The sequence below is a fragment of the Littorina saxatilis genome, linkage group LG17 (assembly GCF_037325665.1).
Source record: "Littorina saxatilis isolate snail1 linkage group LG17, US_GU_Lsax_2.0, whole genome shotgun sequence".
NCBI lineage: Eukaryota > Metazoa > Mollusca > Gastropoda > Littorinimorpha > Littorinidae > Littorina > Littorina saxatilis.
The window spans coordinates 24,057,239-24,080,127 of NC_090261.1; the positions used below are offsets into that span (position 1 = coordinate 24,057,239).

The window sequence follows — 22,889 nt, forward strand, 5'->3', positions numbered from 1 at the left end:
CGCATTGCAAAATGTGCGTTTGGAATCTTCTTTTTTCTATGGCGGTACTGACAATATCGTTATTGAAACAATCCCAGTGCACTAAGGGATTTATAGAGCAAATCTCGAAAATAATTATTGAACTCAGCGCTATGCGCTTCGTTCAATAATGAATTTTCTCGATTTGCTCTATAAATCCCTTAGTGCACTGGGATGTCTCAATAACTTAAATAATACTAACTGGACATTTTTCAGTGCCTAACCTATGGCTCTAGGCCCTTTACAAAAGAACATATACAGAATAGAACAACCTACATAAAACAATTAACCATACGGACAAAAATCACCACATGTACTGTTCACACAATATTCATATATGCTATACACACTATATATACACACATACCCGATTAAACAATAGAACAAATTAAACAAAAACAACATAAATACAACAAAATTTAAATACTTGTGCAATCTAAATCGGAATGTTAGTAAAGCAGCTAGAACTTGTACTCTAGCTATGAAAGCCTTCATAATTGTCAAAAAGTAGAATCCAATTTCTCAGAACTTTACAATTCACCTTTTTTACTAAACTCATTGTCTCCCAAGTATGAATATATCCATACCCACTCATATGGCTCTATCTGACCAGGTACGGATATATCCGCTCAGACTGTTAGCTTCAGTCGCTTCCTGTAAAGTCCATCTAACGCCTGCATTCCAGCGTGTTGAAAAACAGTTACTACACAGTTACACAGCTGGTCTCGGCTACAAAAAAACTTGGTCAACATAGGTGGGGTAGAAAGTGTTAAATACTGACCAATTCTACTTCAGTTTCATCTGTACACAATCAGCGGTTATTGTAACAAGTTCCGGCAGAAACTCGCATGTAATACATGATTGGATGTCATTTTCAGTCACACAAGCCCAGTGGCAATTGTAACACCAAAGAATTACTTCAAACATTCACTAATCAGAAAAAGCATCCACAGAACAATTAGCATTCAAAATCTTGTTTTCATGCACCTCTTATATACTGAAGTGGTCAAAAGAGGGAAGATAACAAACAGGCAAGATAATGCCCTTCAACGATTTTTTCTGTGTATCTGTATACAATTTGAGCAAACCAATACTTCGGTACCTTTGATGACAGGACACCCTTGGAACCAACAAAAAAAGTGTCCCCACAATGCAGGTGTCCCTTCATGACAGATGTGAAGCTACCGATAATCTAATGATACATAGCAAATGCACTGCATTAGGAGGCATCCTTTCACACACTGTTGATATAATGTACCACTGTTCCAATATTCTGTCATTGTACCAACTCCTTTTCAATTTCAAACAGATTTCCTTCAAGCTTAAAAGCTTTCATTGAAGCCTGTATATACTGTTTCTGCTTTACCCTAAATCCGTACTTTAAATGTTTTGATCTAGTTTTGATTTGACTTGTGAGGGATCACTTTGGACAGCCGAGAAAAACGAAGACACAGGAGTAACACACGGTTGACATGACTAAACCAATTCTAATTTTGAATAGATTTGCTTCAAGCTTTATAATTTGTGTTGAAGCCTGTACTGGTTCTATGTTATCCTAAATCTTTTACGTACATGTATGTATCTATTCTAATATGATCCAATTTTAATTTGACTTCTGATGCATGAGTATAGACAGCTGAGAGAAACAAATCCGCAAGGGTCACGCCATCAGGAGTGATAGACGCGCACAGTTTCGCCGATGTCTGTGCGGCAAATTGGACAACTGTCATGACGTTCCTGAAGCATCTTGCCACACTCGAAGCAGGTCACCATGTGATGACAAGGGTTGAGGAGACAGTCTCGCACCCGAGCCATGCAAATGGCGCAGTCTCGCTCCATGTCTGCTGGCAAAATCGCTGGAAAAAAAGAAGAAAAAAGAGAAGCAGCTTTAATTATCTGCATCACAATTCTTATTATCTTATTAATACAAAAACAACAAAAATGCTATCCTTTCTCGTGTCAGCATTACAGCAGCTCACAATCTCCTTAACAGCTAGTTGACATCGTTTCACTATGCAGATATTTCAAATCTACAATTTCAATTAAAAAAAAGCATCCTCTCAGAGACATAGGTAAGACAGAGGGAAACCATTTTAAGCTGGTTTACCTGTACCAATATTAAATTTCAATTAGCTTTGGCTTTCAGACATGCATTGGCCAGATATAAACTGTCCTCACAATCTTGTCCTAGGGGAACACATTTATGCACAAACTTACAGTCCTCGTCATCTCTATTAGGTTGGCGATTTCCTTTGTGGAAAAGTGGAGGTATGTTCTTGTCTGTGTACAGTCCGCCGCCTGAACAATTCTTCAACTGCTCGAGGCGAGCTGTCAGAGAGAAGAACAGATGACAAGTTAGGTTCAGTCTTGGACTACTCTTCACTTACCTTTTTTCATACCTGAACAGTAAAAGCATGCATGCCCAAACAAATCTACCCACACACACACTCTCTCTCTCTCTCTTGCTGTATCTCTTTACTTCATAACCTTGTTTCTGCTTGACTCTACATCATGTTGTCACATAGTACTTATTAACCGCATTGGCCATTATCTTTTTTGTCTATTACATCAGCTTAAATAAAGTAAGCAAACAGAGAATTTAATCAAGCATTATTTTCAATAACAGGTCCATACTTCGTTTTCTTTCTTCTCGCTGTTCTTCTGACAGAATCAGAGGATGATCTCCTGATCTGAAGAACATGGTCTTTCCCATTCTCTCAAGCATGGATCTCACTGAAACCCAAAAATGCATCGCAGATCAAATCACAATCAGGAGAAGATCTGCTAGTGTAAGCAGAAAGAAAAATTATTAAACAAGCAAAGAAACATCCTTAAGAAAAGCTCATCCTTTTTGTATGCATCCTGAGAACATTTTCCTGACAAGACGGTTTACCTTTCTTTATGATAAATAAGAACCAAATAATTGCCAACTGGCAAATCTCACAAGTGAGTAGCTTGTCTCCCCTGACACAACACCTTAAGGCCTAAAAAAAATTAGGTGTGGTTACGGTAACACGACCTACCCTATTTTTAGGGGCCGACCCTATAACTTTTTATTACATTTGTAAAAAAAAAAACCCCAAAACAAACCGAGTGCAGAAAACGCAATGAAAGCGACAGTGATCGAGTCGCACACTTATTTCCCTGTCAAGTAGGTTTAATTTGTACACATTAGAAAAAAAAAGTAAAACAAAAAAAAAGTGATTGCCTACCTTCCTACCCTATTTTTTTTGGCTATGTTACCTTAACCACACCTATTTTTTGTTTTTTGTTGGCCTAATCACTTGCTGTGGAGTTTTGAAATACAGTTACAGCTTGGACGCAAAGGGGTTTGGGGCCAAACAAAAATGAAAAGCTGCAAATAGTATAAAGTCGAATGCTATTTCTTGAATAGTCATATGATGCAGGTCATTTCATGTACTTTATTACTCCATTGCTTGGAAATTGGGGATGCTTTATCCCAGTGGTAAACTGGCAGTTCGTTACAAGAGTGGCACTACCCAGAAGTGTTTGTGTTTAGGTGTAATCAGCCACATGCACTTCTGGCACAATGACCAAGTCTTTTAGGCCAACAACAAAAAAAAGGCTGTTTACGGTAACCCGACCGACCCTATTTTTTTCGCGCGACCCTACACTTTTTTTTTTTGGCATTTGGGGAAAAAAAAAAAAAAAAAAAAAAAATTCTTGTTTTTTTGTGCAAAATAACGTAAAAATATGGTTTTTTGGAGAAAAAAAAAAAAATAAATAAAAAATCCCGACCTACCGACCCTATTTTTTTGGCCTATGTTACCGTAAACAGACCTATTTTTATTTTTGGCCTTACGTGCCACTGTTTAACACGGGCTGGGTTATGGATACCGTCTCGGAGTCTGCACATAAAGTTGACCCGTGTACGTCTCGACCTGGATTGGAACCCGTGACCCTAGGATCACAAAGCTGTATCATTATATCATGAAAGATGGTTTTAAGGGAGCAGATAAAGCCTTAAATCAATTGGGCGGGGTCTACATCGGGAAGTCTACTTCTCGAGGCTCGCTGCACAAAGCTTTGGCACTGAATTTTCGTAAAAAAATAAGACTTTGCAAAGTCTTCCCGAAGTCAACTTGCGGCTCAACTAAGGAAGGCCATAAGAAATGATAACAAAAAAACTAAAGATGAACTTCCAAATAGCCGAACACTAGCTAAACAGGGCAGCATGCTTGCATGTTGCTGTGTTATCTTGGCTACATGTTTCTGCTTCATAGGCAGAGCTGTATCTAGAGATAGATTTTCTGTTCATAGCCACTGTAAAATAACCTCCAATCTAAGACTCCCTCCTGTTTGATACTATTTTCTCAGATGTTGGGAGGTCTTAATATGGTTCCACTGTAGCAATCAATCAATATGAGGCTTATATCGCGCGTATTCCGTGGGTACAGTTCTAAGCGCAGGGATTTATTTTTATATTTTATTTTTTATTTTAATTTTATGCAATTTATATCGCGCACATATTCAAGGCGCAGGGATTTATTTATGCCGTGTGAGATGGAATTTTTTTACACAATACATCACGCATTCACATCGGCCAGCAGATCGCAGCCATTTTGGCGCATATCCTACTTTTCACGGCCTATTATTCCAAGTCACACGGGTATTTTGGTGGACATTTTTATCTATGCCTATACAATTTTGCCAGGAAAGACCCTTTTGTCAATCGTGGGATCTTTAACGTGCACACCCCAATGTAGTGTACACGAAGGGACCTCGGTTTTTCGTCTCATCCGAAAGACTAGCACTTGAACCCACCACCTAGGTTAGGAAAGGGGGGAGAAAATTGCTAACGCCCTGACCCAGGGTCGAACTCGCAACCTCTCGCTTCCGAGCGCAAGTGCGTTACCACTCGGCCACCCAGTCCTAGTGTGAGCCTCACCTGTCTCTATACCGCAACACGGTGGCCTAGTGGTAAGGCGTCCGCCCAGTGAGCGGGAGGTCGTGGGTTCGAACCCCGGCCGGGTCATACCTAAGACTTTAAAATTGGCAATCTAGTGGCTGCTCCGCCTGGTGTCTGGCATTATGGGGTTAGTGCTAGGACTGGTTGGTCCAGTCTCAGAATAATGTGACTGGAGACATGAAGCCTGTGCTGCGACTTCTGTCTTGTGTGTGGCGCACGTTAAATGTCAAAGCAGCACCGCCCTGATATCACCCTTCGTGGTGGACTGGGCGTTAAGCAAACAAACAAACAAACCTGTCTCTATTGTAGTGGTCGTGGTGAACTTGCCCGCCGTCATCTCAACCTCTGGGATGTAGTACACAGGGAACAGAAACCGCAAACCTAGGCAACGCTGTGGACACAAATATTTTCATCACTTAAAGTTAAAACAGATGATGTGATGAAAATATAGCACAAAATTGTAAGGACAGAAAGAAGCCCCAAGAGTCATTTCTCGAATAAAAACTAGACATGGAAAATAAATCTGGAAGACAATGGTACTACTGCAACACATTCTGAACATTTAGTGGCCTTCTGCGAGTGAATATGAAATGTGTGTATTTTCTGGTGTCAGCATTTACAAAAACATGTACATTAACTCATTGTCTCCCAGGTACGGATATATCCGTACCCACTCATATGGCTCTCTCTGACCAGGTACGGATATATCCGCTCGGACTGTTAGCTTCAGTCGCTTCCTGTAACGTCCATCTAACGCCTGCATTCCAGCGTGTTGATACACAGTTACTACAATTCTGAGTGACCTGCTGCAGCACAGCTGGTCTCGGCTAAAAAAAACTTAGTCAACATAGGTGGGGTAGAAAGTGTTAACAAAATAAATCCCACAAAAGCATCACCCTCTATCTCTCTCTTTCCCCACTGGCCAATGACATGATGTGCTCTACCCTCCTGTCTTTCATCTTCACAAGCAGAAGAGGGTTGAAGGGATGCAAAGGCACATAAAGCCATTTATATACCTCAGGTAAGTGTGCTCTGTCCATGACTTTTGTGATGTCCAGGTACAGAGAGTTCGTTGCAAGGATAGCATCCTCTTTACACAGGTGGGATATTCCTGAACAATAAAATAGCATTAATAGCAGAGTGTAAAAAGCTGTAAAACATTTCTTATTCAGTTATTGGTACCATTATGTCACAAGGATTACAACACACTCCGAGACCATGCAGAAGCTATCCCAAACCCCGAAAATATATGTTTACAATTCTCTGCATTTTAAACAGTTTACAAAAGATGCACTTTATAATTGTGCAAATACCTCACCTCAAACTACTGTAAACTGATTATAAATTGTAAATTCACAAAAGGTGCATTTAATTTTTAGAATCACAGAGTACATTCTAACAGTAACAGTCATATTGAAAACAGTCATGTGATCAGTGATACACATTTAGACAGTGGAACCCACCCCCCCCCCCCCCCCCCCCCCCCCATTTAAGACTCCCTCCTTTTTAACACCTTGTTTTCTCCGACTTCCTGTTCATAACCTCTGTAAACATTACCCCCATTTTAAGACTCCCTCTTTTTTAAGACCTGATTTTCTCAGATTTTTCAAGGTCTTAAAAGGGTAGTTCCACTGTATCATGTTCATTATTGATGGACACACAAACTCTCTCTTTCTCTCCGATCCTGGGGCCATGGTTTCTCACTTTCAAAGAGGTCTTGCTTAACCTCCATGTCTTCAACGACAGCCTCAAAGACAAATTGTGCATCATTCACCGCTTCCTCCAGCAGACTCATACACAGCACCTGACCCTGTCAAAAACAAATTAATAAAAAATTAAAAAATAACAAAAATTCTCAAATTGACCTGTGATGTTTTCACATGCAAATAAGTATGCTGTTATGAAATCCACAAGCAGATTTATCCTTATAAATCAGTTCAAACACAAATTTCTGTATTTTTTTAAGTTGAACACAGTTTGTTGGTTTCATCCTCACAAAATGCACAACCTCATGTGCCGGTAAACACTTGTTAACTAAAATCAGAGCATAGTAACAATATAACTATAAGACAGATAATTGCACCTTCCATTATGATCCCGAGAACAAGAAGTCTGTCAAAAGATTTGAAAAGTCTGACTAGAACATTTGATTTACTTTGCAGTTCATTAAGAAATTTATGTTAACTGACGCTATGAGTATGAACAGAAGTAGACAGTATTTTGAATTAGGTCAAAACACTTCACATTATGTTTTCTAGAATTTTTTTCTGAATTTGACATTTTAAAACCAGAGGTTTCTATGTAGAGTAGAACTAGAAGGTGTTGTTTTTTTATACCAAGAAGTTATCCTGTGCAAGGAGTCCATCTTTGTGCAGCATGCGCCGGTCCTCCTGGAGACGTGAGAACACCTTGTCCAGGTTGTCCTTGCTGCTGTCAAACACCTTCACCCTGTGTCCATGGTAGGCAAGCTCTCCTGAAATACACACAATATACATGATAATATGCATTTAATAAATTTGTTGTTGTACTTTTCAGACCTGCCAACCCTTGTGAAACCTCAAGTGTAGCAATTTACTTTTCTTTTTAAATGTAAGCTCAGCAAATTGTGTTTTGGTGTAGCACTGTCAAAAATGTATTCGCACACTTAGGCTACTTCGCGCAAGAATATAGATAGTTTAAAAAGTTAATTTGGAAAAAAGAATCTTAATGGCAAATAGAAAGTGTCTGTGCAGTGCCACTTTTCAGTGTGGACAATGTTTTATGACACAAATTCTGATCGCTTATTTATACACGGCATGCGCTCAGATTCCACACTCACCTGCTATCCGCACTCCCATGGTACCAGCTCCTATAACTGCTACACGCACCATTTTTGCTGAATGCAACTTATGACAAATCTTCAAAGAGGACTTCTCACTCTCCTCAAACTACAACATTCGCCAGTCTCAGTGCACGAGTTACCGGGTCTCACAAAATGTGTGACACGTACCTCCTGCTTCACATGTTTGCATTCGAAAATAATATTCTACAATAACTGTTGTATATTTAATGCGGGGGCTGCGTACTTTTGCTTTCACTGACAGACCCGCAGAATATTTTTGCTCAACGTCATGATTTGGGCGTCTTGGCCCTGAAAAATGATTTTCTCGAGAGGCATCTCAGCGATGAAGCAGGATGTCCTTAGTAACTGGCATCTATATTGTCTAACAGTCACTGTCCAGTAAAAATCGTAGAATTGACATCAACAATGGCGTGGTTCTTTCTCAAGTGCAAGTTCAAAACTAATAAAACCACAAAATCGACAGAACATTTTCATAAAACGCATTTTCCCAGTCTTTCATGCCTGACAGGAAGTTTACTACTGTAGCTTTACATCCTTCTCGTCGCTGGAAGATCAAGCAAGGGAGGCTACTGCATTATAAGCGAAGCAGGTGTTATTGGTTATTGCCAGAGACATACATACATTATGTCTCTGTTATTGCGAACTGCGTTGAACTCGTAGTTTACACTCGCCGCCCAATCATTTCGTTTATGGTCATTTTTGCTGATACTCAACTACTCAATTACTGCTTCATTTCAAATACTGCGACATGTTTTTATTCTGGGTTGCTATTCATTGTACCGGCCACTCGGGTGCACGTTCACTGAGCCTGTTCGTGCGTGCGGCAGAAAACAGAAAATCACATGTGATCGCCCGATCGCTACTGAACCTACGCAACTCATAGATATATGACCTTCACCGACTTTGATCATGTCATAAGCAGTATAATTACGTGTAAAGGCTGTCCTTGCTTGACTGCAGCGACCAAGTTCCAGTGACTCAGTGAAACGAGCATATAGCACGTGCCGCCTAAGCATGGTTTGTTGAGTGAAGGATGTTCTGGTGTTAAAATCGATATAGTAGGCTGGCCTGGCAAAAAAAAAGGCAGGAAAAACGAAACGAAACAAAAACACAACACAACACAACAACAGCAACAACAAAAACACTTACAAAGAAAACAACAACGAAAACAGATGTAAACACCTTCAGGGACCCTTTTCCCATGATGTAGACCTAAATACACCTGTCGCGAAATACCACCTGCAATATGTAGGGACACTTTTAGCTGGTACCAAGGGTACCTTTTCAGTCATTGCAGGTACGAATACAATGTATCGTTTTCATTATGGGGGCCAGGATAATTCATTGTTGACAACTTGATATGCAGACGTTCCTAATAATGGGCAGTATCAATTAGCTGTTTTTAATACAACTGAATCCTAACAGACGCGTTGACAAATCCGACTTCATCAGTAATAGATTATGAAAAACTGTTACATGTATAAAAGACATGTCAAGACTTTTCCATGGGATGCAAGCATCCTAGCTTCCCCTTGGACTCTGGTCTCGTTACTTTCTAGGATTGTTTCGCTGGATTAATTTCGTACCTGATACCCATGTCAATTATTCTTCAGTCTGAATTAACTTCGGCAAAATATCCCATTCGGCATACGAAGAATTCTGCACGCTGTTGCCGAGTTTTTTTTATTAGTCTAAGTTGAACTGAGGTTCAGGATGGTGGTAGTGCGCACCAGTGATAGCTTGCACGAGAGGGAATGTAAAGATTGAATAATACTGTTAAGGAAAAAAAAAATAGGTCTGTTTACGGTAACCCGACCGACCCTATTTTTTTCGCGCGACCCTAGCCTTTGTTTTGGCATTTGGGGAAAAAAAAAAAAAATCTTTTGGGTTTGCAAAATAACGTAAAAATATGGTTTTTTGGAGAAAAAAAAATAAAAATTCCCGACCTACCGACCCTATTTTTTTTGCCTATGTTACCGTAAACAGACCTTTTTTTTTTTTTTGCCTAATCAAGTTGAGCCCGATTGTAATTGGGTTAAGTCGACTTCGCAAAGCCTACTTCACGAAGCTCCCTGCAAGAAGCTTTGACGCTGAATTTTCGGTACTTGAAAAAAGACAAGGAAAAGTCTTTGCCGCGAAGTCAACTTCGAGCTCAGTACTGATGTCATAATTTATACGCACGAACGGATAGGCACCAGAGCAGAAGTCGTCAACATTAACCAACCTTGGAATCTTCCCTGTCAGTGTTTCCAGCCAACATGTTGCTTTAGCTTTACCAGCATCACGTGCAATCGTGTTGTGCTTTTTGGCTTTGTTTACGGGACGGACGTTCTTGCGGAAATCCTCAGCCACACGTCATCTGACGCTTTGGCCCGGGGTTACGTAAGATTGCATCAGTGTAAGAGAGAGGTGATGGTGCGAGAGTTTTGGCAAAGGCGCAGTGTTTTGGTTGCTATCTCCGTTCATGTTTTGATCGTGTGCCAGCTAGGGTCCTAGTGGGAGGACTTGAAACCGCAATACTGACACGTGTTGTATAAAACAGCAGTCACTGGCTCCGGAGTCAATTTTTCGTGGAGTACACTTGAATTTCGTGTTACACCGGCGATATCTCTAAGTATTTATCTCAATTCATGATTCTTGTCCGCATTTAATTTCGTTCTCTTTTATATTTGTGATGACTCGAGAGACTAGCTAGGTTTGATTGAGGGGAGGGAGACGTCAGGGGCGAGGGGTGGTGGTGGTCACGTGGAGGAGTGGGGGTGGGGGGGGGGGTCGCGAGGGAAGGGGGCGGATGTGTATTACGGGGGTTATCAAGTTATCGCTTTTCTCAGTGTTTATTATTTACATAGACCTATATTAGTATTGTGTCAGTTCAGGTTAGATGTAAGGATAGGTTTCAGGTTGTAAGAAAAGGCGTAGCCTTTAACCTCTATCCTTGTGACAGTTCCCTTATCATCATCATCATCATCATGACCATCATCATCATCATGATCGAAGACAAATCAGTTTGGATTTTTTAATTTTCCCGTTGTGTCAAGATGTGTGTCTGTGTTAAACATCATCTTACCTCATCATTACGGTCAGTGTGTATTTCAGGGATGCCCCCCCCCCCCCCCCCCCAGCCCCTACTCCCTCCCTTAGGCACGTGACTCTGAAAATACACGCTGTCTACACACTCTGTCACTTCCATACACGTGTCAATGATGCAGGTGGCACTGTGCATCATACATCAGTCAGTGCATGTGTACCCCGGCTCACACTAGCACTGGCAGAAGGAGATATATGGAGGGTGGGTGGATGGAGAGAGAGAGAGAGAGAGAGAGAGAGAGAGAGAGAGAGAGAGAGAGATGGAGAGAGAGAAAGAGCCGGTGCGTGCATTTGTGTGTGTGTGTGTGTGTGTGCGCGCGTGCGTGCGTGCGTTCATGATGCGTGCGTGCCGCGTGCCGTGTGTGCGTGTGTGTGCGCGCCGGTTTAGCAACACAATGAAAGCCTTTTTCCCGTCTGGTAAATTCATCACCATCATTATCTGCACCACAGATTCAAGTGTAAACAAACAGCAGGAAATAGACAATGACGTCATTCCTTCAGTTCAAGTTCACTAAACTGGCAGCATTACGTCATTAGAATATTTCGGCTGACCTGAGTTGACCTTGCTGTAAAGTGACTGAATGAGTTACTCAGTTAGACACCATAATATTTTTTTATCAGGATGTGCCCGGCATAAGCAGGTAGAGCACTGGAATCAACTTGAAGATGTGCAGGATCCGTGTGTCACGGGTTCGAATTCGGATTGGGACGGACACGGGTTAACTGTATGTGCAGACTCAGAGACAGTATCTGTGTCCCACTATTATGCCACCGCTGTGGCACGAAAAAGACCTTGGTCATTCTTCCAGAAGTGCAAGCTGCGGATTACACCCACCCGTAAACACGAACAGGCCTGGGGTGGCGCGACTCTGTTGCTGCTACCTTTACACTGGTAGGACTGAATGGAAACTAATGTGACACGATGACTTGATCAGCACTACGTATCAGGGAACGTAATCCTCAATTTTCTGTTAAAAAACCCAAAAAAGATCAACAAAACAAAAAACTCAACATATTCTGGGTCCAGACTTCACACTTAAAAAAACACAAATGCACGTACGCACTGACACGTACACATTCACGCACAAACACACACACGTACACCCCCCCCCCCTACACACACACACCCCCCCTACACACACACACACACATAGGTGCGGGACATTATTTGCGCACAGCCAAACCGATGCTCGTCGAGTCAGCAGCCAAGCTATTCTGGTACATGAGTACTGAAAACACGTCACAAGCACACCATTCTGCGCTGGACTTCAACTGAAAGTGGGGTCAAATTGTGTGCTCATCGGTATGTCATTATATAGGTGAGAAAATGTTCTTCAAATAAAGACCTACCATATACACCCGTGCGGATTTTGCACTGACCCAAGGGCGGATCTGGGGGGGGGGGGGTTACACGGGTTACGTAACCCCCCCCCCCCCCCCCCCACCCAAAAAAAGGTAATTTATTGGCTCAGGATGCACCAGATAGCTCTATTTTGCTTCTTTGGATAAAAAAATTTTCCGGGGGGGCATGCCCCCGGACCCCCCTAGAGGATTAGGCGCCTTCGGCGCCGTCAACTTGTATCTTCGCAGTCATTTTGTAACCCCCCCTCCAAAGTGAATTGATCCGCCCTTGCTGACCATCCTATAGGGAAATTGAAACCCGACCGTTAACAACAACTCGTGTTTTCTGGGAAAAAACATGAAGAGCTAACCAGCAAGCATGTTCATCCAAATCATTTTAGCTTAATTCTCTATGGAGCAAAAACACACATACTGCTAGTACAGGTTTCGTAGACGTAGATAGACATAGATGTTTACATAGACACAGATAACTTTATTATCTCAAATGAGAAATTAACTATTATTGTGTTCATATATATCACAACATCAAAGAACATACGACATAACTTGTAACAACATAAAACAATAACATTCAGTGTACACGCACAACTAAAATAAAATAATTTCTTCCTGCGTTAAAATCAAGGTTCAGTTTCGTGTTTTATGATCTGAAACACACCTGACTTCGCACAATAGGGTCAACGAAGTGTTTGAAATACCTGACAACAATAAAATTCAGTGTGCACGCACAACTAATATACTTTCTGCCTGCGTCAGGAATCAAGGTTCAGTTTCGTGTTTTGATCTGAAACACCTGAATATATACCTGACTTCGCACGTGACAAGAGGATCAACGAAGTCAGTGTTTAAAATACCTAACAACAATAAAATTCAGTGTCCACGCACAACTAAAATAAAAAAAATCTTCCTGCGTTAAAATAAAGGTTCAGTTTCGTGTTTTAATCTGAAACACCTGAATATATACCTGACCTCGCACATGAGGGTCAACGAAGTGTTTGAAATACCTGACAACAACTAAAATACTTTCTTCCTGCGTATGGAATCAAGGTTCAGTTTCGTGTTTTGATCTGAAACACCTGAATATATACCTGACCTCGCACATGAGGGTCAACGAAGTGTTTGAAATACCTGACAACAACTAAAATACTTTCTTCCTGCGTATGGAATCAAGGTTCAGTTTCGTGTTTTAATCTGAAACACCTGAATATATACCTGACCTCGCACATGAGGGTCAACGAAGTGTTTGAAATACCTGACATAGACAACAGGTGTGATGTTCCATTCCTCGCGTGTTACGGATGTCCTTCCATGTGTCTGAGAGTGATGAGGCACGGTAACCCGGTGAGCGACTTGACTGAACTTGACTCACTTCTTGACATACATTGCTCACTCCTTGCCCTGGCGTTTGGTCTAGCATGTTTTCTATTTGTTCTTTGAAGAGACCTTGATTGTTCACGTCTTCTGTTCCTAATCTTTGTCAAGTTACCCCCCTTTTAAGACCTCAAACATTCTGAGTAAATCGGGTCTTCAAAACGAGGGAGTCTTAAAATGGGGTTAACTTGACAGAGATTAGGAACAGAAGACTTGAAAAATCAAGGTCTTAAAAAGGGGGAATTTTTAAATTAGGGGGTCTAAAAAGGGAGGTTTCACTGTTTAAATATCCCTCCCGTCCGCCCCAACCCACAGGCTTACCACACCCACCACACCCTTACCACACCCACCCCACCCTTACCACACCCTTACCACACCCTTACCACACCCACCCCACCCTTACCACACCCACCCCACCCTTACCACACCCACCCCACCCTTACCACACCCACCCCACCCTTACCACACCCACCCCACCCTTACCGCTCCCACCCCACCCTTACCACACCCACCCCACCCTTACCACACCCACCCCACCCTTACCGCACCCACCCGGCCTGACCAACTCCGTCGTCCTAGCCGCCTTTTGGTCAGAGATTGCATTCCCATTGCCATCCCTCCCGTCCGCCCCAACCCACCCCACCCTTACCGCACACCCACCCGGCCTGACCAACTCCGTCGTCCTAGCCGCCTTTTGGTCAGAGATTGCATTGCCATTGCCATCCATCCCGTCCGCCCCATTCCACCCCACCCCTACCCCATACCGACCCCTTCCCAACTCTCTGCCGTCAGTGCCCTTTGGTCAGAGAATGCATTGCCATGTGAGGTTGTCAGGATGTTGCCGGTCTCTCCTTGCTTTGCAGTTACAATCTGCACATGGTCAGTGACGGTTTCACTGTCTTGTCCTCATTGCACAGGTTATGTATTAGTTTCTTGACGTGTTGAAGAAGGATCGACCTCGTCATTCTCGTCCCCCCCCCCCCCCCCCACTCCGCGGAAAGCCGTCCTCCTTCCCCTCCGCTTCACCCGAACCTCCCCGCCCAACCCCCTCATCCACCCCTCAGTGTCTTGTCCTTTGGTTTGAGAATGCATTGCCATATGAAGTGTGTGAAGATTTGAGAGTAATTGTCAGTGAGGGGGATAAATTATGACTGAGTCACGCAGGATTGTTCAACTGATTGTTCACTTGTGACGTTATAGTAATTGTCTCATTGCTATTTGAGTTTAATGGCTGCATGGGTTTCCTGAACACGCCACTGGGTATGAGATAATGGGATGTGAGTGTCAGCCTTACACAAACACACTCATATACGCACACGCGCACGCACGCACGCACGCCCACACCCACATATATACGCACAAACACACACACACACACACAGGTACACACACTCGCACACGCGCACGCGCACGCACATACACACACACACACACACACTACTCCACCCGGCATCCCACGCGCACACACACACACACACACACACACACTACTCTCCCCCCAACCCACACACACACACACACTACTCTCCCCCCAACCCCCCCACACACACACACACACACACACATAGTGCAGAGAGGGAGAACAATTGTTCTTATCGAGCAGTGTCCGGGAATTGCCGCGCCCTGACACACAGAAATGAATCTTTTGCAGGGTGTTTCTAATTCAAGCAATAGTCATCGTGTGAACAAGGTGAACACAGAGCGAGGCAGGCATCTGAAAACGGCCACCATAACAGTGTGGGGAGGGGGGGGAATGTTTTGAATGTGCCTCTTCAAAAACAAGCAATGCGAATCCAAAAAGTCAGTGTATAGTTACTGCCAAACATTTTCTTTTCTGGCCTGTTGATGGATTTTTGTCTCAAGGGTTTTATTGGTTGATCCTGATATAAACCCCTGTCATAGTCTGTCTGCCTGCCTGCCTGCATACCTGCATGCCTGCTTGTCTGTCTGTCTTGTCTGCACGCCTGGACGCACTTATCCACACACACACACACACACACACACACCGTGGCACACACACACACACACACACACACACACACACACCCCCCCACACACACACACACACACACACACCGTGGCACACATACACACACACCCACACACACATACACACCGTACACACACACACACACACACACACACACACACACACACACACCGGCACACGCACACAAACACACTACGTAGAACATGATTACCTGAGAGAGAAAAAAACAGAGATGTAACATTGAATTAATCATCATCGGCATTTTCAGTCAGTTCATCCTGGTTTGATACCTTCACCTTTGATCATAATAGGTATGTCAGTAGACTCGAAGTTTTGCAATCGAGAAAGAAAAACCAGCCAACACCCCATTGGAAATCAATGAATCTCATGCTGAACCTCTCAAGAAGGAAGGACACTTTTCATTGACTCCAGAAACATTCTTCCTCATCTTCTTCTTCGTTCATGGGCTGAAACTCCCACAGTCGCTATTGATTTTGCATGACTGGGTTTTAACGTGTATTGCCTTTTTTATCCCGCCATTCAGGCAGCATACGCCGATTTTGGGGGAAGCATGCTGGGTGTTAACCCACCGAACTCTGACATAGATTACAGGATCTTTTCCGTGCGTATTTGGTCTTGTGATTGCCGCGTCTACACACGAAGGGGGAGAGGGCACGAGCAGGTCTGCACATAAGTTGACCTGGGAGATCGGACAAATCTCCACTCTTAACGCACCAGGCGGCAGCGACCGGGATTCGAACTCACGACCTTCCGATCACTGAAGAGGCCGACGTCTTACCACCCCGCCACCCCCCCCCCCCCCCCACCCCGCCCGTCGAAACATTCTTTCAAACATTTATACTAAACTAAATAGCAAATAAAGAAACATCGACTCAGTAACGTGGTTAACCCACAACACAGACCTGCCCACGTGCATATAATTCACATTTGTTTTCATGAGCCTGTATGCGACCTGCATACCTCACATATATTATTTGGTGAGCCTGTTTACGACTGACTTCTTTCGTGGACTGGAAACGTTCATTCTGTCAGTGGAAGATTAGATAATGGCGTGCATCAAGGCGGTAGTGCCCAAAGTAGCTCTGCAATTTCACGACAAAAGTGTTTCCAGAAATATTTTTTGGTGAAAAGGTCAATTCGGAAAATGGCACAAAAAAAAGCAGGAAATTGCGGGCAGCCCAATCCTTCCTTTGTCCCTCGATAAAAATGCTTCAAGGTTGTTCTAAAAGTGAAGACTGGAGATAAATCCGTTGACCTTGATTCCATTTAAAAATTGTACCTCGTTTCAAAATAGACACGAGTACATCAGTATAGCTTTTGCAGTTTACAAAAATTGTTACACGATGAAAAAATGTACAGAACAAAATGTATGTAATCAACTCGTAGAAAGAAATCGTTGAGTAGAGTTTAGATTAGGAATGGATTAACTGTGTTTAAAGCAGTTATGAACTGAACACAGGTTGGGGATGCGATTGTGTGGAGGCTGGATGAGGGTAGGAGTGTTTGTAAAGGGGACGATGGTAATTTCACATAAGTTGGGGAAATGTGGGAGGGAAAAGGGATAAGGTCGGCGAGCAATGTTTGTGTGTGTGTGTGTGTGTGTGTGTGTGTGTGAGAGTGTGGGGGGATGTGCTTGTGCATGCGTGCATCATGTGCGGCGTGTGTGTGCGTCAGTGTGTGTGTGTGCCGGTGTGTGAGTGTGTGTGTATGTTTGCGCGTGTGCGTGTATGTGTGTGTGTGACTGTGCGCCGCCGGCGTGCGCGTGTGTGCCTGCGCGCGCACGTTCTGCGTGCATGTGTGCACGAGCCTGTTTATGCTGTGACTAGCCTACGCTTTCAAATAGGCGCACTCCAATTTAAAAAGTACAACTTTCTTGACAATTATTACGTTTAATGGACAAAAGAGTCAACAACCCCGACACAACAGGTGCGGAATCTGACACCTTTTAGCAGGTAACGGAAATATTCTTTAATTATTCAATGCCAGCGAAGGCGCACACTCCCACTTGATGCCAGGCATAGTCTTCGGGTGCCCCTTTTTTTCCTGGCGCCGAATACTTCTAACTTTCACTCTTTGACGAGCTGAGAGGTGTGCGCTCATCTGTTTGAAGCAGTGCTTAATTTTAAACCTCCTCCTTCTTCTTCTTCTTCTTCAACTCTCTCTCTCTCTCTCTCTCTCTCTCTCTCTCTCTCTCTCTCTCTCTCTCTCTCTCTCTCTCTCTCTCTCTCTCAGTCTCTCTCTCTCTCTTTCTCTGTACCTCGATCTCTCTGTCTCTGTCTCCCTCCGTCTCTCTATCTCTGTCTCTGTCTCTCTCTCTCTGATTTTTTCCCGGCCGCTCATCTTCCTGTAAAATGAAGTTACTGCTGTCGATTATCGAGGCTATGGGAGAGGTTGAAAATTAAAGCGTTGGACACTGTTTTGGGCGTGTTTTAAGTTTGTTGTTAGACTTCATGGTGTTCAGCTTAACGTTTCTTTAGGGTAATTTTGTTTGAAAGAGAAGTATGAAAACGGTGAGATTCAGAATGGCGGGTATCAGGCTGGTGGTGCAATTGTACCCTATAGTTTTGACTTATTTTTATTTTCAATGATATGCCTCACCCCCTAAAAGTCTTTATAAATATAGAGTCTTGTAAAGGACTTGTAGAAAAAAAGCCATTTTGAAAACTTATAATTTGATTCTAATTTCATATCAACTATTATGTTACTTACTTTTTCGAAATCAGACAGGAATGGAAGCAGCAACTGTTATTTATAGATTAATTGTACATGTACTTCCTCTCGGTCTTGACTGTACTAATCTACCGCAGATAAGTACCCCAATAAATTAAGTTCTGTTTCAGGTGACTCAACCTTTTAAAATTGAATTGATGAGAACTTTGTACTTCATGTCGATCTATGACAGATAAGACAGATAAGAGCAAATGCAAGACTCTGTCCGGACCTAACCGGAAGTTCAGTTTAAGGCGACTCAACCTTTAAAAACAGAGTAGTTACTGCTTCACATTCTTGTTTGTTTCCATAGCTATTGCAAACGGTTGCACCGGGCATACGGTACACTCTCTCTCTCTCTCGCAGCCTGCAGTCAGGTTCAGTCTCTGGAATCCCACAACACATGGGCCCAATAGTCTGTAAGTGACCGCGCTGTCATGAAATATTTGGGGAATGCTTTGGTATACACTTAAAAAGCGCGAGAGCACGTGCAACTGAAGTCCCAGCCGCTTTACCTGTTCTTTTTAAATCAGCGCTGAGGGATGAAGGTACAGATACTTGGAGTATCTTGACTCACATGGGTTCTGATTGTTTTGAATTCTTATCTCTACTTAGAATTATATATTTGGCATGGTCTAGGTTTATTACGAGAACAATGTTTTTTGGTGGTTTTTTAAAGCCATTTTCTTCATTTTACATTTAGTCATCAAGTGTTGACTAAATGTTTTTGATAGACTGGCAGTCGAGACGAGGGTGATGGTGTTTGTATGTATTTCTAGCTAGAAAACTACTGACAAGATCTTCATGAATCTGTGCATGTGTTATTCCACATAATATCCCAAGACATTTATTTGTACGATAACTGTCTTTGATTAAAGGTACTGAACTTGTCAAATCCAGGTGCACGGAGCCCCTGGTGCTTTTAGTCATACCTCAGGCAGCTATCCGTTAGAAGAACTACCAAGTTTCATTGACTTGCACCCAAAGAGTCAAGAACTGCGATTTTTTTACGAATTAATTTCGTACTCGGACCCGGCTGGTCTTGGCCTATTTTTGGATCTAAATTTAGATCAGGTAGATCACCACATCATGCACAAAAAGACACGTCACTAGCAAACTATGTCAGAGGTCATCATGAGTTTGTGTAAAACAAAATGGATGCCGGAATCACTCAGTTGAATCGAACTCCGACCAAACACCACGTAATAACTAGGTTAATTTATGCACTCGCGTGAACAAGAAACTGTCGAGCTTCACAGATGTCGTCGTTGGGTAATTTTGGGTTTGTTTTACTACCATAGGAGGATTTTTGAACTATAAATGCACTCAGCTGCAACAAAAACGCAAAACGAAGGCTGTGAGCTGCACTGTGCCTTTAAGTCATGTCCGGACTTTTGCAAAAGTTGAGGTCGCACTGTAGTGACCTCATTTAAGCAAATTGATTGAAACTTTGGTTAAACATTGTTTGACTCAGTTCGGACTGGGGGATCAAATTACAAATTGAAAGCTGAAAACATTGTAATTAAAATCAAAATTTCACGGAGAGATTTAGGAAATGATTGAAATGTTTATTTTTTATTTTTTATAAACTATTAATTCCAAAAATATATAAATATGTTATGTTTACTCTTAAAATGTGCTCACAATGAAAGAAAATCGGTTTATGCAAATTAGGTCTTATGTTGGCGCATGACATGCTTTGCCAAAACCAGCTAGCTTGACCCGTCTCGGTTTAGGGGTTTCGGTTTGCCAGGTTTTAGTAATCTCGACGATGACTGATCCCACGTTTTCAATGTCCATCTGTAAGCTTCAGACCGACAGATTGACTAAATGTTTTGATAGCTTTTGACGCGACTTAATTTAACTTTTTAAACCACAACTGCATTTTGATTGTGCCTTTTCTGTGGAATTTGTGAAAATAGTAACCTTTTCTGTTCAGTTTAAAAAGGCACTCCCATAATATAAAACCTATTACAAAGACGGTAAGCCAGAGATAACGAGATAAAGAGGCAAGAATACAAATGAATGCAGTGAAAACTTCCTCAGTATGGCCTCGAAAATAAAGGGAGAAAACAGCAAACGTACTCTAACCTCCCAACATTCTCTCTCTCTCTCTCTCTCTCTCTCTCTCTCTCTCTCTCTCTCTCTCTCTCTCTCTCTCTCTCTCTTAATCCTTGTTAAATAAAGTGCAATTCAATTCAATTCTCTCTCTCTCTCTCTCTCACACACACACACACACACACACACACACGCACACACACACACACGCGCGCACTCACACACACACACACACACACACACACACACACACACGCCGCACACGCACACACAGGCACGCCAGCACGCGCACATTTACACCCATCCACACGCCGGAACCCACGCACGCACGAGAGAGACAGAGACGGAGAGAGAGAGACGTAAGACGTAAGACGTAAGACGTAAGACATTTTATTGATTAAACACACAAGGTTCATTTCAACGGAGTGTGGGGAGGGGGGGGGTCAGTAATACATGCCGTGTGTTTGTATTTGTGGACAATCACCCGGTTTTATCTCTTTCTCTCTAACATATACTCACACGAACGCACGCACGAGAGAGAGAGAGAGAGAGAGAGAGACAGAGACAGAGACAGAGACAGAGAGAGACAGAGACGGAGAGAGAGAGGGAGAAAGAGAGAGAAAGTGAGAGAGAGAGAGTACATGCCTGTCACTGTAGTAAACTGTGCCGAAATATATTGCAAAAGTTGCCCGTAAATAACATAAAGGTAACATCAAGCCAATCGACGAAAATAACCTCATCCCTACTTAAACACCAAAATCACACCCTTGTCTTTTAAATAAACCAGGCGATGTTCAATACTTTGCTCAGGCTTCGGACGAGAAATGTTCACACAAAAAACGTAAAAACCGCACACTTAAAATTAATGATTCTTCACAAAACACGCTGTTTCGTTTAACATCGTAATTTAACTATCGATAGTGACTTTGTGGAAAATGTATGGGAAAGATGCGGTCTTGTATCAAGGAACGAGGCATCTTTATTGCTCGTTGAAGTGCTATTTAATATCTAAACTTGTTTCATACACATCATGCAGTTGTAGTGGTACCAGGTGTTATATTATAGAGTTCTTCAGAGGCTACACACTTGCGAGGACAAGCTGTCGGTCTCCGAAGTATTTTATGGCATAATCGGTATTTATGCCAATACTTACATCGTGATGTACGGTTAGTGTGTGAACTTGATAGAAGAGTTATAGTAAAAAAAAACATGGGCAAGTGTAGTATGTGATGTATGGTGTTTACACCGTACTATCAATACAGCTGGTGTATGTTTGTGTGTGGTCCTGTCTCTCTAAGCCGGGAAACGGTTTTGTTATTAGGGAGTGATGGTTTATGGTGTGTGTGTGGGGGGGGGGAGAGAGAGAGAGAGAGAGAGAGAGAGAGAGAGGGTGATTCAGAAAAAGAGAGAGAGAGCGACAGAGAGAGAGAGAGAGACTTCGGAGAGAGAGAGAGAGAGAGAGAGAGAGAGAGAGAGAGAGAGAGAGAGAGAGAGAGAGAGAGAGAGAGAGAGAAAGAGAGAGGGTGATAGAGAGAAAGAGAGAGCGAGCGACAGAGAGAGAGAGAGACATTCAGAAAGAGAGAGAGAGAGAAAGAGAGAGAGAGAGGGTGATTCAGAGAAGGAGAGAGAGAGAGCGACAGAGAGAGAGAGAGAGATTCAGAAAGAGAGAGAGAGAGAGAGAGAGAGAGAGAGAGAGAGAGGGTGATTCAGAGAAAGAGAGAGCGACAGAGAGAGAGAGAGAGAGAGAGATTCAGAAAAAGAGAGAGAGAGAGAGACTCGGAGAGAGAGAGAGAGACTCGGAGAGAGAGAGAGAGAGAGAGAGAGAGAGAGAGAGAGAGAGAGAGAGAGAGAGAGAGAGAGAGAGAGAGAGAGAGAGAGAGAGAGAGAGAATTAGAATCGGCTTCGGAGAGATGAAATATTTGCTAACAGGAAGAACTGTGACTTTATTTACCGGAAATGACGCACATCCCATACTCTGTTTTTTCTTTAGCTGTCCGGCGATGGGCCGTAAGATTTAAGTGTCGTTCATGATAGCTGGATGGCTATTTTCTCAGAATCAGAAGTTCTTCAGCTTTTCATTAATTGTGTCGAGTCAGACGGGAGGCTAAGTGGTTTTTTCCTTGCGTTACTAAAAAGGATCGGTTAGTTGGTTGGTCATTGTTATTTATAGTTTCCATGTTTGAAACAGAGCTAGACAGAGAGTCAGGGTGTGTTTGAATGTGTTCCGAGTTTGACAACACAGTGTGCATGTTCCACTTTACACACCCATGCGTCCAACCTGGAACAAATGCAGACATTTTTATTATGATCAGTCTGATGAGTTGCGTGACTTTTATTTTATTTTATGTGGTTCGTTTATTTACTGATAGAGTCTAGTATGTGACAATATAAAGAACGCTTTGCAATATCCATTTTTGTGTCTTGTACGGCTGTTTCACCTTAACTGTTCCAGGTTTAGCGACTTTCCCTTATTTCTATTAGGCCGCTGCTACTGTCAAAAG

The 22,889-nt window shown here is 42.7% G+C and overlaps 1 protein-coding gene and 1 long non-coding RNA gene across 2 annotated transcripts in view; one reads left to right on the top strand and one right to left on the bottom strand.

Annotated features, from left to right (window-relative positions):
• Positions 1-205: 205 nt before the first annotated feature.
• On the bottom strand, positions 206-8,332 carry LOC138953972 (3-hydroxybutyryl-CoA dehydrogenase-like). Its single transcript, XM_070325999.1, has 8 exons — positions 7,767-8,332; positions 7,285-7,421; positions 6,653-6,758; positions 5,965-6,059; positions 5,243-5,339; positions 2,653-2,751; positions 2,236-2,346; positions 206-1,874 (listed from the first exon to the last, which is right to left on the bottom strand). The coding sequence occupies exons 1-8, from the start codon at positions 7,816-7,818 to the stop codon at positions 1,687-1,689; spliced, it is 885 nt and encodes a 294-aa protein (XP_070182100.1). The 5' UTR covers positions 7,819-8,332; the 3' UTR covers positions 206-1,686.
• LOC138953974 (uncharacterized) overlaps positions 1,021-22,889 on the top strand; it is a 256,228-nt gene continuing 234,359 nt past the window's right edge. The window contains exon 1 of the long non-coding RNA XR_011451657.1: positions 1,021-1,157. This is a non-coding gene — a long non-coding RNA (uncharacterized lncRNA). The remainder of the gene's footprint in view (positions 1,158-22,889) is intronic.